Source organism: Sarcophilus harrisii, chromosome 1, assembly GCF_902635505.1.
Source record: "Sarcophilus harrisii chromosome 1, mSarHar1.11, whole genome shotgun sequence".
Lineage (NCBI taxonomy): Eukaryota > Metazoa > Chordata > Mammalia > Dasyuromorphia > Dasyuridae > Sarcophilus > Sarcophilus harrisii.
In genome coordinates, this window is record NC_045426.1 from 352,428,435 (window position 1) to 352,446,427 (window position 17,993).

A 17,993-nucleotide genomic window follows, 5' to 3' on the forward strand; every position below is an offset into this window, starting at 1 on the left:
ATACTTGAGATAGGGTGTGGGAAAAGAGTCTTTCCCAAGGAATGTAGTTTTTGCATCCAAAAGGTGCATAATGTATGGGAAGAGAATTTTTCCCAGGGAATGCAGATGCTCTTCTGGACAAGGGCTGTATTGTCCTCATCAGATTCATTTAAAGATATTCCCTATATTTGTGTACTAGCAGATTGTGATATAGATCAAAAGATAGAAGGAAAAGGATATTAGAATGGTAGTAGAGAGTATTAGAGGCAAGAATCGAGTAGGAAGAGAATTGATTTAAAACATATGCCTTTGATATAATGCAATTTTCATTCTTTTTAAAAATATTGACTTTCCTAAATTATATACTGAGCTCTTAAACTTCTTCATTATAAAAATAGGGAAATTGCTTTTATTCTTATTTTTATGTAAGCTTGAACCTCTGAATCTTAGCTGAGTGATAATTACTATAATTTTAGAAGGATAAGTTATTATAATAGAAGTAAGGTTGGTAGAGTTAGAGCTAACTACAAACTGAGTAACAATAATAACTCTATCTTGGTTTGTCTTATTTTCCCATTCCTTTCTTTTAAAATTAGGTAGCTCCAGATTGTCAGCAGAATGAACAGAGAAAGAGACTCAGAAACTACAATTGAGGAGGACTCTCAACCCAATGATGAAGTCGTTCCCTACAGTGATGATGAAACAGAGGATGAACTTGAAGAGCAAGAGCCTGCAGTTGAACCAGAGCAAAACCGTGTCAACAGAGAAGCAGAAGAAAATCGAGAGCCAGTCAGAAAAGGTAACAGTACAAGGGCATGAGGGTTGCCCAACAAATGGTTAAAAATTGTAGATTTTTTAATTAGTGTTTACCCCATTCCAGCTATCCGCAGGACTTAAATTAAAGTACACCTAGTTCAGTCTATAATTAGAATGACCTTCTCCTCCCCCCCCCCCCCCCCCCCCCCCTTACTTTTCTTCTGGCTTCCTTAATAGATTGCTTTTGACCATTAGATTGTAAACTCCTTGAGGGCAGGATTGGATTTTTGTTTGTTTGTTTCTTTGTTGGTTTTGCTTCTTTTTGTATGTCAGACACTTAGCACAGTCCTTGGCACATGTGGGTATTTCATAAATATTTATCAATTAATTTATTGATAGCACAAATTGGTTCTCAGGAAGATGCTAGTCTGTATTTATTGATAATACAGAAACATTAGGCTCTTTATAAGCAGTTTTTAAAAGTCAAATTATTTTATTTATAAGCTAGATAATCTCAGCCAAAGTAATCAAATCCTGCAAAATGAAAAATGGAGTCAGATGTGAAATGATGAATTTGAAACTGCTTACTTTTTGCTAATGCTAATTATGCTAATTATGCTAATGCTAATGCTAATGGTAAAACTATGTAGATAGCCAAAATAATGAGAGAGGTATCTGATTTGCTTTTCTGCCCATAAATTGTGCTTATTTTCATGCTTATTTAAGGATTGGCTATACTAATGAAATCATTGGTCCAGTTCCTATAACTATTCCTATTGTTACTGTAGCTTGAGTCAATATTGCTATACACAATAAACTCTTGGCAAAATTTATTGAATGAATCAAAATGCTCCAAAATCACAACTTACATGAAAGTTACTAAATCAATCCTATGTACCAGTTCTTTTAACATATTTAGTAAAAGTTTAAAGCATTTTTATTTTTAAAAAATTAATGTCAACTAATACAGAGAAATATAAAGACTTGAGTTCAAATCTTAGAATTTTTTAAAACTGTCATCCTAATAATCATTTTATTATTAAGCAATATTTTTCATATTACATATTATGTATTGTAACATATTATGCAGCAGTATGCTTATAATCTGGATTCAGGACCATATCCAGTTGTACTGATGTAGATTTTGCACTGGACCCAAATGGCTCCAAAGGAGAAAGCCTGGTTACTTGCACAGTCCACCTTCACTTAATGTTATGACATGTTATGGCATCATTTTTCTGGTGTCATCATCCTCTTCACAAATGAAGGACAAATCACAGCAACAACAAGAAACCATAATTTTGAAGATGTATAATCACAAACTTTTCATATAATATGATACTTCATTGGATCCTCTAGTTCCTTCAGGGCTTTTGGGAAAATTCCTCATAGAGGGGATACTTTCTCTGGTTTCTGAACATGCGGTATTAACATGAGTATATTTCATTACAATGTTTTAAGTCTGTAACATGTAGCACACATAGTTGAATGGACTTTGATCTGCACTTTTTTGGAAGAAAGAGGGAATAGCAGCTTTCTGAATACCAGCAAACTAACAATCGGGTTATTGTGGTGCAATAGAATAAATGATGTATTTGATAAGAATCGGAACACGAGTTCAAATCCCAGTTCTTTTACTTAATTTTGTTTCTGAGTGATTTGGGCATGAAAAAACTCTCTGGGTCTCAGTTTCCTCAGCTGCAATATGAGTAATTGGTTTTAGATTACCAGTCATCTCTAAGAAAGCATTACATCCATATTCCAAAGCTTAATCAGTTAGTATCCAACTATAAGCATTTGATTTTTCCCTATTTTTCACTATAGAAATTAGTCCACTAAGATTATATTAAAACTTTCTCAGGATATAGTTCGAAGAGTGGCTTTTCTAAGTCAAAATGGTGCAGAATTCATTGATAAGTGAGGCTGCATTGTCTCTTATAAAGCAGGCTGGATCAATAAAACAAAGATTATACATAGTAAGCAAAAGGAATGTATATCAGGAATGCAAAGATGGTTTAATTATATCAATAAAAGTAATAAAAATTGTATGATTATATCAATAGATGCCAAAGAAGCTTTTAACAAAATAGAACACTCATTTCCATTTTTAAATATTCAAAACCATGAGTATAAATGGATTTTTCTTTGAAATGAGAAGTATTTATCTAAAATCACCAGATTAATTAATTATACACTATTTCAAAGTCCGATTCTTTTTGTACAGCAAAATAACTGTATGGACATGTATATATATATTGTATTTAACTTATACTTTAACATATTTAACATGTATTGGTCAAACTGCCATCTTGGGGAGAGGGGGTAGGGGAAGGAGGAGAAAAATTGGAACAAAAGGTTTTGCAGTTGTCGATGCTGAAAAATTACCCATGCAGATATCTTGTAAATAAAAAGCTATAATGAAAAAAATTAAAAATAAAATCACCAGAAACATTATTTATAACGAGGATAAACTTCCAATAAGATCAGGAGTGAAATGAAGATGCCTGTTATCACCAGTATTATTCAATATTATATGGGAAATACTAGCAATACCAATAAGAGAAGAAGAAGCTGTAGGAATATAGAATGGACAATGAAATAATAAAATTCTCTCTTTTGTAGATGATATGATGATATACTTGGAAAATACTAGATCCAACAGAAAAGTTAGTTGACAGTAGACTGTAAAAGATATCTGTGAATATACCTGCCATGGACAAACCCAAGAACTATGTGAACATAATTATAAGATAATTTTTATACAAATAAAGTCAGATTTAAACAATTGGAGAAATATTGATTGTTTATAAAGGGGCAGAGACAATATAATAAAAATAATAATTTAGCCTAAAATATTTATTCAATGCCATCCCAATTAAATTACCAAAAAAATTATTGTATCAAGCTGGAAAAAATTTTTTTAATTTATTTGAAAGAACAAAAGGTCAAGAAAGTCAAAGAAATTAATGAAAAAATGTAAGAAAGATTTAGTGGTACCAAATGTTAATCTATATCATGAAAAAAGTATAAGAAAGGAGGGTTAGCAGTACCAAATATTAAACTATATTATAAGGCAGTAATTATCAAAACTAAGCTGAGTATTGTAAAAGGAGATATTCTCTACATTTGTGTAGGAAGAGAGAAGAGATTGTTTGAATGGAAGTAAACAGTATTAGAGGCAGGAATGGGGGTGACGAAAGAGAGTATTGATTTAAAATGAATAACTTCGATGCAATGCAGTTTTCATTCTTCTATTTAAAATATTCTGTTTAAAAAGGAAATGACAATCCACTCCAGTATCTTTGCTAAGAAAAACCCCAAATGAAGTCATGAAGAGAAAAATAACTGAAAATGTCTGAACAATAAAATTCCTGATTAGAAACTTTCCTGTATCAGTGAAATCATAGATCCAGTCCTTATCATTATGAACTTTAGAGTAAGTATACATTACTAGTATCTACTAGATATTCTGTAGATCCCAAAGCCAATATGTGTTATAAAAACTCATTATCTTTCTCACCAAACTCTCCCATCTTCTCTATTACTGTCAAAGGAATCATTATACTCTTAGTTATCAATGTTCATCACTCAAACTTATCTTAAAAACCAGTCTGTTAAAAAAAAAAACAAACTAAAAAGTTTTTTATTTCTGTTTTCACAATATCACATATACATATACATATATCTTCTATATCATGATATATCTTCTATATCATGATATATATATATATATATATATATATATATATATATATATATATATCTTCTAACCATGCACACAGCCATAACTCTAGTTCAAGACTACATGTTAGTAGAGTCAGAGTAGAGTTGAAGTAACCAAATCAGCTAAAAGTTTAGTTCCAGGTGACTGCCCAGACAAATTTCTTCCTCATTCTTTCCTGCACTGTAACATAGACATTTTTATAACTATGACTGCTGCCGATAAAGTACTTTGTATCTATTGGTATCTACTGGTTACAGAATAAATGGCTGGTGCATTTATATTACTTTGTACTTTGTTGTTTAGGCCACACAGTCATATAGCTTGATTAGGAATCAGAGAATGAATGTGGGTCGATTAGCATTTAGAATTTAATAGAAGCACGTAGTGGAAGAAAACTGTCAACTCTGTTTTTTTCCTGGGCATACATAGTCTATGTGTTCCAAGACTTGGGTTGACTGTTCAACTTGTAAAGGATAATTAATGCAGAATACTGCCCTCTTTAACCTCTTAATTTAACCTCTTTAATTTCCACGAATTCAGACTTGATATTACCTTGGGTTTATTAAATGATCAATTTGGCTATTTTTTGTTTTAAAACTTAGCTTTACTCAGAGTTTTTATTTTGTTTTCTGGAGCAACTCTAGATACTGATGATTCTGTTATTTATTTTCTCCTATCTCTGTCCCCAATACACAAACATATATACATAGATTCACATATATGCATATATACTTCACATGGGATAGAAGCATATTTTGAGAAGTATTATTGTATAGGAGAAAGAGAGCTAGATTTGGATACAGGAAGACCAGAATTAGAATTCTGCTTCTGACACTTATTGGCTTTGTGACTTTAAGAAAGTTTGCTTTGAAATCTAAGTAGGGGACCAGTTACAAATGAATAGAGATACTCTCCTAAGGATATAGTATCTACTTTTAGATCTTCAGGAGGTCCAGTAGAGATATCTTCCTGATTCTTTTAAGCTTTTAAGTGAAAGATGTCTGATGAAATTAGGGGATGACATGAAGTATGAGAATGCAATCTTCTCATCAGCTTTAGAAGAATTCTCATAAGTTCCCTTGATTTTCATTAATCTTTGAAGGCTGTATTTTGCTAAGCAGTAGCAAAATATAAGATGGAAGAATTGAAATCAGTTCTTGTTAAAACATAGCTTTGTTTTTTAAGAGATGTTTCTTTAATTTCTCTAAATTAATACGTGTGATTGTCTTAATAGTCTAGGAATATGTGAGATGATTATGTTGGGGGAAACAAATTAAAGGTATTATGTCACATCAAGATTTTGGAGGTGGGATTTGACAAACATCCATAAACAGACTATTCAATACTAAGTGAAGAAAATAAAAAGAGGCTTCAGGGGAAACCACAAGTCTGAACCATATCCACTTTCAGATTTTTTATATAATTCAGATTTATCTTTGTAGTTTCAATATTATTCTGTCTGTAATCCCTTTTCAGACATCCTTGCTTCTCTCTTCTATTTAAAAAAAATCTTATTAATTTAGACTTAAAGATTTTTTATCCCTCATGATTCAGACAGGAACTGATCTCAAGTTATTCTTTAACAATTTAAAAAATGATTTATCAAGTCAAAAATTTAAATAAGACTTTGAGAGGAATGTCTAAGCAAAGAAAATGATCTTAAATAGGAGGTAGACCTCACTGGGTGATCTTTAAGAGAAGTGATTGTTATTGAGTAGTTTCTTATTTAGATATAGATTGGATTGGGCAATTTATTAATCTAAGACTGAGATTCTGTGATCTATGAAACTTAAGTTGTGGAAAGTACAAAAAACACTGACCTAGGAGACTTCAGAATTCCTACATTCTCATTTTAGCTCTAACATTTGCAAACTCTGTGGCCTTGATAAACTACTAAACCTCTCTAAATTTCAACTTATTTTTTCTCTTCTTTTTTAAAATTCAATTTTATTTTCAGACCTGCATTCTCCCTACTTTTTCTCCCTATCTCACTCCTTCAATCTCCACTGAGAAAGTCCCCCTCAAAAAAAAAAAAACCCATGAGCATATATAGTCAAGCAAAACAATTTAACCACGTGTGTGTGTTGATTATAACATAATCTTGCAGTTGCCATGTACAATGTTCTCTTGGTTTTGCTCATTTCACTTATCATCAGTTCATGTAAGTTTTTCCAGGCTTCTCTGAAATCATCCTGCTGACATTCCATTATATTTATGTACCATAACTTTTTCAGCTATTCCCCAATTGGTGGACATCTACCCACTTTCTAATTCCTTGCCACTATAAAAGGACCACTACAAACATTTTTGCACAAGTGGGATCTTTCCCCTCTTTTATGAAGAGTATGTACATTTTAACAACTTTTTAGACATAGTTCCAAACTGCTTGCCAAGATGGCCTGACTAGTTTGCAGTTCTATCAAGAATGCATTAATAGACCTATCTTCCCCTAGTCCCTCTAGAATTTGTAATTTTCTTTATTTTTTAAATAAAATTTGTCAGGCTGCCTCAAAGTTATTTTCATTTGCATTTCTTTCAGCTTATTTTTCTGTAAGGTTAAGGATTTAAGCTCAAATATTATTCTAAGGTTCAATCCTCTTTCTTCTATCCCAATTCTTTATCATTCTTTTATTCACTAGAGCAATTCTCTGGGAATAATGTTTTATTTGTCTAATTAGGATTACTTGAAAGTATAAAACTACATTCTGGTTTTTTTTTTAATTCTATAATTCAGAATTTTCACTTTCAAACTGGTCCCTTCCTCTAATTCAAATGGGTACATTTTACTATATCCTGTCAGTCTTTGATAATAAATCAGCAAGTGATGATAGTATTTAAGAAGAAATATCTAGTAATTGATCTTTAAGCTTATCATCATATCAGCAACATGGCAAACAAAAGAAGTTCTCACTTTTCTTGGCATTATTTCAGTCTGATTGGGAAGTCAGCAAGGTGACTACATCATTTTACATAGTAAAATTGGTTTTTTTTTTTCAGAGAATCAGAGTTTATGAGGATGTTTATCTAAATTATCTTTTTATTTATTATTTAGAACTATGAAATGGTAAATCCAGACTATTAAAATTCATTAACACAGGGAAACTACAAAATCTGAGACTGAATTATGTTTGATATATACCCATTTGTTTGTATGCCTCATGAGATGGAATTCTGTTCTGTTTGCTTTAAAGTTTTTGGGGTTTTTTTTTGTTGTTGTTGTTTTATTTTCTGTTCTTTTTTTCCCCAGAGGAACTATCCTCCTACTTCAGTTTTTTAGTAGTAATGTTCTATTTAACAGTTTATAGATAGCTTCAATTGCTATCCCAGATTAAGTAAAATATGTAAGGTAGGCATGCAAAATTAGGGTTCTTCTCTTTATAGGAAGAAGTTTACTCTTTACTCAAAGTTTTTCTAGATGTCCACTTACATGCTACAGCATAACTTTGAGTAAAGAGCTATAGCTAAATGAAGACATGGTTTGTGCCTCTTTACTCTCAATTTAGTGCCAGTGTTGATTTGACTTTAGTTAGGGTTAACTATGGAAAGTCCATATACATAGATATTCCACATTGAATTGCTGCCAAAAGAAAACCAATGTTTCCTTTGCAGGGTAATTGACTTAATCTTTTTCATTCCAGTGAATGTAATAGTATATATGGTACAGAAATTTAAGCTGCTACTGTTATAGCATCTTTGAAGGTCCAAAATCAGAATTTGGAACTGTAGTGTTTTTGGATTGTAAAACAAAAAAGTACTATGGAAACCTTACAGGTCTATTTTCAACTTCCTTTTTTTGTTTGTTTTGGTTGAATTTTTTTTTTTTTTTTTTTGCAACTGAGGAAATTGAGGTTGATAGAGGTGAGTTGACTTGCCCAACATAGCTAATTATTTGTAGAATGTGAGTCTCCTGACATTGAGCTCAGTGTTCTTGCCATATTCTGCATCTTCCATAATGAATAGGAAATTACTTTTTACATGGATGAAAGAGATCCAGTTATGTAGGAGTAATTTACCAGTTCAGATCTGGAAAATCCAGACCACTAGAATTAACTTTGCTAGATTTTGTAAACTATAAAACATATTTAATGATGATTATTATTAATGATAATAACACTACTAATAACAATAGTGGCTTTGTGTGGATACAAAGCTTATCTAATTTGGCACCCTTACTGGCCCTGTAAAGCAAGTAGTGCAAATATTATTATACTTTCTCTTATTTTTGTCCATACCTGTAGTTTCTTTGGCATCAAAAGTTCTCTGTGAGGAAATTCTTTCTCTTGTTACAGATCAGCAACTGTTTTGAAGCTTACAATATTCAATTATAATCGAATTGTAATTACAATATTATAATATTAGGTTCTTAATTTTCTCTCTGTGTGTGTGTCATGGATCCCTTTTGTCTGATAAAGTTTTTGGAACCCTTTTCATAATAATGTTTTTGAATCTATGAAGTAAAACACACTGGATTTTTAAAGGAAAGTAATAATTTTGAAATAATTGCCTAGCTCAGGGACTCCCAATTAAAAGCCCCCATTTTAGAGAATTGCCTAGGGACACAAAGAGTTGAAGTGAGTTGCATCAAAGTTACTACAGCCTGTGTCTGTCAAAAGTAGAATTTGAACCTAGATTTTTCTAATTATGTGGCCAGGTCTGTTTCCATTCTATAATACCACCTCTCATCTCATTTTATAGTTAAGGAAAGTGAGGCTCAAAATTTTTTAATAAATTAAGATCACATAGCCAATAAATATTGAGGATTGAGATTTGAACTGAGGACTTTTGACTCCCAGTTTCAAGAGAATCAGCATAATATAGCAGAAAGAATACTGACAAGTTGGATTTGAGACCCACTTTACCTGTTATGTGAATTTGGGCATGTTACTATATTTCCTTGAGCCCCTCTTTGAACATCTGTTAAATGAAGGGATTTCAGTGAAATGACTTAAGGTCCCTTACAGCTCTAACATACTAAGAATAAGATAGAAACATGTTAAACTAAAAAAGAAAAAAAATCATAAGCTCTGCAAAGATGGAATACAGAATTGGGTTGCAACATGACCCATTTCAATTTAAAAAATTAGAATTTTTCTTTATTATTTAATTTAACTCTTCTTTCTCTTATTCCTTGTATTAGTAGCATCAGTTTCACTGTAGGGTAAAACAAAACAAAACATTTTTTTAATGTTTTTAAAGTGACCTTATGCTTTTCTGTGTCCCGGACCCTCTGACAGGCTGCTAGAGAATATGGACTCCTTCTCAAAGTCATAGGACTACAAGGAAACCAATATCTATCTTTTTTTATTATAGCTTTTTATTTACAAGATATATATCTGGGTAATTTTTCAGCATTGACAATTGCAAAACCCTTTGTCACAATTTTTCCCTCCTTTCCCCTACCCCCTCATGGCAAGTTGACTAATACATGTTATATATGTTAAAGTGTATGTTAAATACAATATATGTATACATGTCCATACAGTTATTTTGCTGTACAAAAAAAATCAGACTTAAAAATAGTGTACAATTAACCAGTGAAGGAAATAAAAAATGCAGGGGGACAAAAAATAGAGGGATTGGGAAGTCTATGTACTGGTTCTTAGTCATCTCCCAGAGTTCTTTCATTGGGTGTAGCTGGTTCAATTCATTACTGCTCTATTGGAGCTGATTTGGTTCATCTCATTGTTGAAGATGGTCACATCCATCAGAATTGGTCATCATATAGTGTTGTTGTTGAAGTATATAATGATCTCCTGGTCCTGCTCATTTCACTCAGCATCAGTCCATGTAAGTCTCTCCAGGCCTTTCTGAAATCATCCTGCTGGTCATTTCTTACAGAACAATAATATTCTATAATATTCATATATCACAATTTATTCAGCCATTCTCCAATTGATGGGCATCCACTCAGTTTCCAGTTTCTGGCCATTACAAAGAGGGCTGCCACAAACATTCGTGCACATACAGGTCCCTTTCCCTTCTTTATGATCTCTTTGGGATATAATCCCAGTAGTAACACTGCTGGATCAAAGGGTATGAATAGTTTAATAACTTTTTGGGCATAGTTCAAAACCGCTTTCTAGAATGGCTGGATGTATTCACAATTCCATCAACAATGTATCTGTGGAAACCAATTATCTTGAAATACATTTATACTCATACATGAGTATCATGATTAAGTAAGGGTAGCCAATGATATACTTCTTCCATTTAGATCTGCCTGTTTTGGTACAATATCCTTTTTAGCTGTTTCAACCAATTATCAAAATAAGCGGCTATTAGACTCGGATCTCTTTATCACTGTATCACAAAGTGTTCAACTAGCATCTCCAAAAAGAATTCAAATCCTATTGTTTTCATTAATAATAATAATAACATTTTGGTAAGAACAGTTTTTTGTACTGCCAAAGAAAACATATAATTTTATTTTTAAAATGATCTTTAGTTTATTCTTTAAAATTTTTATTAATGTTTTATGGTATACAGTATTACTATAGTATATGTAATATATAAAATAATAATTATATGTATCCTGGGGTGCACACTAGGTTTTTTTTTTTAACAGTTTTGGTATATGATTTAAAAAATTAAAAGACAATTTATAGAATACAGGGTACAGCATTTTGTTTTAACACTGAGAAATGTTATCCATTTCTGTGGGAAACAATATCCACATTTGTTTTCTTTAGGTCGGTTAATAAATGAGAGCTTTTTCTTTGTAATCAGTGTTTTGAATTTTGATCGACACTAGTTACATTATTTTGGAAAAAGTGACACTAACTGACTTGCTAGTTAGATTTAACTTTGCTATTTGCTTCCATGGACATTTTTTTTACTTATCATAATTTCAATTAATAAGATAAATATAAATCCTTGAGCTTTTTCTACATCTGTAGTTTGGAAAGTTTTAATACTTAGGGAGTTGAATCTTGAAAAAAAAAGTTATATAGCATAAATAAGATAAGTTAGCCCACTTCCTTTTTTAATTTCATTGATTTTTTTCAATTAAAAATTTCTCATCAACCTACCCACCAATTAAAAAGAAAAAAAAAACAAAATTCTTCAAATAAATGTTCATAATCAAGCAAAAATTAATTTTTGTATTGTCTGTGTCCAAGAACATGTCTTATTATTCATCTTGAGACCAGTGCCACTGTTTCATTGTGACTCTTATCTATCAATTGCAGATTCTGGAAGAAATTAACTTACTAAGATGATATCATTTGCTTTTATTCAGGTTGTTTGCTTCTTTTTAGTCTGTTGCCTCTCCTTGATTCCTTAACTCCCAGCCTCCCCAGCTTATTCCTTTTTTTTTTTTAAATCTTCAGCTTCTCTTGCCTTTCCTTACCCTTTTTTGGCCACATACTTCTCCAGTATTGACTTTTTCCTTTCTCCTTAATCCCCATTCCAAGGACCAGGAAAATCAAAATGACTTTCCTAAATCACTAATAAATAGGCAAGATGGCTTTTTACCCTAGTCTTCTGATTCCAAGGCCATGCTTCTTTCTCCCATACCACACTACCTGCCTGATATCATAAGACTTTGTACATGTGACAAATTTGCTATGTTTTTAAAATATATATAATACCTCTGTGGAATTTAGAAGTCCTTACCTTAACATTTCATATTATAAATAAACTATAATGAATACTCAAGAACTTAGTAATTTTTGTCATTGAAATATATCCCCTACTACTCTCATTCTGGTGCTTCAATGTGACATGGAAGTTAACTTGGATTTTCAAAGGCAATGCCAATATAGCGCAAGTGTGTAAAGCTGATATACTAAAGTAAAAAAGGTGTTGACTGTTGTCCTAGGGATGAATTGCATATACATACATGCATACATGTACATGTACATCATATATTTTTATATATATGTATATACATATATGTGTGTATATTTATATATATATATATATATTTTTTTTTTTTTTTTACCCTCGAGGGACTAGCCTAGCTAATTGAAAAATGTCCAACCATGAATTGGCCATAGCATGATAAAAATTTGAAAACTGAATTTGAAAGTTTGAAAAACTGAAGCACAAACTTTCAAGCATATTCAATTTATTAACAAGGCTAGTAATTGAATAAATGGGATCCAAGTCTGTTTAATAGCCAGGGACGCATCTAACATCCAGAGTACTTCTTTTATACAGTTGGAAAGTTTGCAGGTTATAGAAAATATCAAAAATAGTCTAGGGATGCAAACTTAACCAAGATTGTGATTGGCCTAGCCACGTGTGCTTCCAATTAGCTTGATTCAGAGAGGCAATTATCAGTACCGATGGTAACGGGAAAAGCATAGGGTTGACTAACATCCTTTGGGAAGTCTCATGATAGGTAAGCATCTTATCAGCAGGTGGATTCACATCCCTTCATGGTCAACAAAAACTCACAGGTTTTGAATCTTTAGTCAGGCTGTAGTCCACAGGAATAGGGAATTTAAATGTTTACAAACTATCACTAGGGCCTATTCAATCAAGCCGGAATAAAATCCATAAATATTGATACACTGCTTAGATACATTTTTCAGTCAATTATTAATACATAAGGCAGAATAGAGTGGGATATCAATTTTTAATTTTATAGCCATTAAGTGATAGATTTTTTAGCCACCACAATTTTCATGGATCATCTGCTTAATCTTAGAGTTTTTAATCTGAGTAGGTACAGGAAGAATATTCACATATATGAAATTATGGATTCTTGAAGAAATAAGATATAAAACCATAAGGATTTAAGATAAAAAGGGAGTTATAATCAGACCTAATTTTTCATTCATTATGGTTAGACTCTGGACATTAAGGATCAAAGAACATAATGACCATGAAAACATAATTATTGTTAATATTTGTTTTATCTACATTTAACAAATGTGTGCATTACTTATGGATATCTGGGCTAGTGTTTTCTTAGACATAATGAAACTGTAAGTTATTAAAACTTTTAATAAGTGCTTACTATGTGCCAGGCAAACCAAGCATTAGTGATTAAAAAAAGAGGCAAAAGACAGACTCTTGCCTCAAGGAGGTCACAATCTAATGAGAGATACAAGAAGAAAACATGTACAGATAAGTTATATATAGGAAATAATTAAGAGAAAAGACACTAAGTTCAACAGGAATTGGAAAAGGCTTCCTGCAGAATATAGGACTGTCTTTGTTGTTTATTCATTTTCACTCATTTCCAACTCTTTATTGTAGTGTTCTCTTAGGATTAAGCAATAGCTACCAGGATTTTGATTGGGTGGTAGAGGAGAATAGCATGGATCTGAAAGGAGGAGAGAGAACTTGGAAGTGCTAATGGGGAATAAGGAGTATTCCAACTCTCCAGCCTTGGCCAATAAACTAAAAGGAATGAATGACGGTATAGCCAGGCATGGAAAATGTGACCAGGGAGTTCATGTTATCAGTAATAGCTAGAAGATGAAAGGAGTCAGTAGAGGAAAAGATTTAGGCTGAAGGAAAGTTTATTGCCTATGGAACAAGCATTCCAAAAGGCACAATGAAAGGGAAGAATATATTTTCTTGGAACTTTTGGGGTGGGAGGGTTGGAGGGGATGTGATTAAGGAATATGGGAACAAGTCTTCAGTCTTGACCCTTTTTTCCTATGAGGAAGGAAAAATATGTAAAAAGAAAAAGCCTGAGTGACTTATGAATTCAGAGTCATAAACTTAAAGCACTAAGGACCCTTGTGTTTGCCTTTTTCTAATTGACTCATGATTGATATTTTCAGAGATACATGGGACTTTCCTGTCCCCAGTTTGATGTATTTGAAAATTATTCCAGCTCTCCATTAGTTTCTCTCCATTATGAAATCTTGTAAACTCTAATGTTTCTGATTACTCACAGTCACTCTCTAAGTCCTGGTTGTACCTCACATGTACTATATAGCATGTTCCAGCATCAGAACAAAAGGTACCTATGTCCTAAACATCAAAAATCATCAAAGTATTCTTTTTAAAAATAATAGTAAATTATAACTAGTTAATTTCCCTGTGATTTTGAGTTCTATCTGTTCCTTAAATCTTAACTGACCTGAAACAATGTGATCATTCAGTCTGTGCCTATTCGTTTATAATTTTTAGTTTTTTTAATTCAACAAGCATTTATTAAATACCTTCATTGTATGCTTGTATGAAGTATTGTACCTGATACTGGAGAAAAACATAACAAAGCTTTCCCTTCACCAAGGAAGTCATACTGTGCTGGAGCAAAACATCTAATTAAAAAATTATATTCTGTATGTAGATAGGGATAGATGACTATTGAACTTTTTTGTGTGCATTCATATTTCCAAGCTAAAAAAAATAAGCTCTAAGTGAACACAGAAGATAGATTTGTCTGTGAATACCAAGCATTTGGATACTGAGAATAAAATGTACAACACACAGTGGATGCTTTAGTAAATATTTGCTAATGATGGCCAGCCTTTTTAAGGAATACAACATGTAGGATATCTTTTGGCTATATTTATTGAAGGATTTCTACTATAGAAATTAGTCCTGAAAGCACAATTAAAGGAAAGAATAAGTTATGTGAGGGGAATATCGTTGATCAATTTGCCAAATAGCTATATGTTTCTTTTGTCTGATGTAGGTCAGACAGATAAGAGGGGCATACTAAATAACAGGCTTACTGCTTGCTTGGATATTGACCAATTTTTTAAATTGGTAAGCAACCCACCTTCCCCACATCCACACATCTGTAGAGAATTATAATAGGGAAAAAGACTCATACTTCAATTTTTTTTTCAGAATCTCCAGAGATTTTTTTTCAGATAATATATACAGAGCACTTAGGAATGAATGCTTAGTCCTTAACTTTTAATTGTGTTTTAAATTCCAAATAAGAATAAAGCACTTCCTAAATGTTTGTACTTGTGAATTTAAGTGCTATGATCAGATGAGTCTAAGCTGTAGATTAGGAAGTACAAGTCATGGTGGGGAAAGAGAGAACAGAGCTGAAAGAACTCAGTGAGTAGCCATTAAATTAGTTACTAAGGACAGAGATGGAGGAACCAAATACTGGAAGAAAAACATGTAACATCCCAATAAGGACTACTGATTTCATTAGGATAAGGAACTCCACAGGTGAGGAAACTCTTGCTAACAATGAATGTTGTCTGTCACTTATACAATCTTAGAAGGTTGCCTAGAGTTGTGTTGAACTCAGACAGAAAAGATGGCCACTAAACTGTACATAAGGATTCTTGTGGGCTGCATATTGACTAAGAAAACCACACGTGGGATAAGTAAATGGAAAGATGGATGATAGATATACACATGCGTGTGCATATATGTATATGTACATATGTGCCACACACATATTATACTTAAACCTGATTAAAGTGTAATTAGTATCTGATTTTAAAGTTTGGTTGGGATATATATCCCATATATATATATGGGTTTTTTATTTATTTTGGTTATAGTGATAAAAAAAACTATATATATATATATATATATATATATATATATATATATATATATAAAAAGACATATATATCCTATAATGTATAGATATATTTATGTTACAAATATGTGGGGGTTAAAAATAAAATAATAAAGCATATATATATATATATATTTTTTTTTATTACAACAGAACATAAAAATCAGCTAATTAACTACTTTTCAGGTTCAGGCCACAGACATTCAGTACTATTATATGGCTTACAAACTACATCTTTGATATCCCTGGCCTAGAGCATTGATAATTAAAGTGAATGGCCCATGGTTACCAGATGTAAGGTATCAGAGGCAGGATTTGGATCTAGATTTTTCTGGTTTCAAGACAGACTCTCTACTATGTTTCCTATTGGGGAAAAAAGGACATAAAAAAGTGTCAATAACTAGTTACACACATGCCTACTTTCCCACAACTACCTCTACAAAATCTTTGAGACTAGCATAAGCACATCCATTGAGGATATTTTTGATAAAGGTGTGAGGAGAAAGACTTTCTTTAGGCTAAATAGGTTGTAGCTTAATAGTTATGGAGAAGGGGTGTTAAAGATGTCACCAGAGAGATGTGAACAGAAGAGGTCATGTAGTAAAAGCAGATAAGAGAATAAATGGAGAGATCATATGCTCCACTGAATAAAATATAGAGTTCTAGAGGAATGCTCTCAATACATTGGGTGGACTCCCTTTGGAGGACTGATGGGAGATCATGTACAGGAATAGGAGAAGATGAAAAGACAGCTGCTTTGCAACATTTCTCTCTGAGGAACAGAATTACTGATCCATTAAAGCATGGAAACACCTAATAAATGCAGTGTACTGTATAAGTACTGATAAGGGAATCAAAGAGAAAAAAAAAAACATTTCTTTGGATCAGCTCTTTTCCTACATACAAGATACTTTCGAATTATGTTATTCTTTCCTACATTACTTTTATTTTTTCTTTTAATTTCCTTTATTTTATTCTAAATTTAAGAAATAAAATTCCTTATTTCCTTAACAGAGTAGGATAGAAAAAAGATGATTGTACACACGACTGCAAGTCTTTTATTCACCACTTGCTGTCTTTTAAAATATATAATAAAATTATCGTGTAATTTACTTTTTTTCTCTTTTCTTTTCTCTCCCTCCCCTGCCCTTGAAATGACTATCATTAGATAAAAATATGTACATATGTCTAAAAACCATTTGATACATCCTTCTATTTAGCAGTTCTTTCTCTGGATTCAAATAACACTTTCTTTTTATATGTCCTTTGTAATTAATTTGGATCTTGAAAATATCCAAAACAACTTATTTGTTCAAAGTTGTTCTTTTTTTTCTGAGGCAATTGGGGTTAAGTGACTTGCCCAGGATCACATAGCTAGGAAGTGTTAATTGTCTGAGGTCAAATTTGAATTCAGGTCCCCCTTACTTCAGGGCTGGTGCTGTATCCATTGTGCCACCTAGCTGCCCCTCAAAGTTGTTCTTAAAACAATATTGCTGTTACTGGATACAACTTTTTTTGATTCTGCTCATTTTGTTCTTCATTATTTCATACAAATCATGTTTTCCTAAGATCATTGAGCTTATCATCTCTTATACCACAGTAGCATTCTGTCTTAATCAAATACCCCATTTTGTTCAGACATTCCCCAATTAATGGGCAAGCCTGCAATTTCTAGGTCTTTGCCACCATAAAGAAAGTTCCTAAAAAAATTTTTAGAACATATAGATTCTTTTCCTTTTTCATTTCCATTATTCAAAGATCTTGTTCCTTCCATTCTTCACTATGACTGAGAAATTTTTTTCTATCTCTTTCCAATAACCTCCCAGGTGATCTCTAAGGTTGCCTCACACTATTTCTATAAGTTGAGCTTTAAAATAGGAGCAGTTGTCTGCCCTTTCTTTAGGAGACAGATTCATTTGGCTAATTGAGTAGCTATAAAAAGGAAACAGCTTAAATATCTTAATTTTGTTACTTACTGTATTGGCAGAGCTTCTGTCACAGCTTAATTCTTTTTTTTTTTTAATTTAATAGCCTTTTATTTACAGGTTATATGCATGGGTAACTTTATAGCATTAA

General features: G+C 32.1%; 1 protein-coding gene across 2 annotated transcripts in view; it reads left to right on the plus strand.

The window, feature by feature from the left end:
• The window catches only part of ATP8B1 (ATPase phospholipid transporting 8B1), a 129,743-nt gene that overhangs the window by 50,626 nt on the left and 61,124 nt on the right, over positions 1–17,993 (plus strand). For both annotated transcript variants that reach the window (XM_003759968.4, XM_023496170.2), the window contains exon 2: positions 576–778. In XM_003759968.4, the coding sequence (XP_003760016.1) occupies positions 598–778 (181 nt within the window). In that variant the 5' untranslated portion in view covers positions 576–597. The remainder of the gene's footprint in view (positions 1–575; positions 779–17,993) is intronic.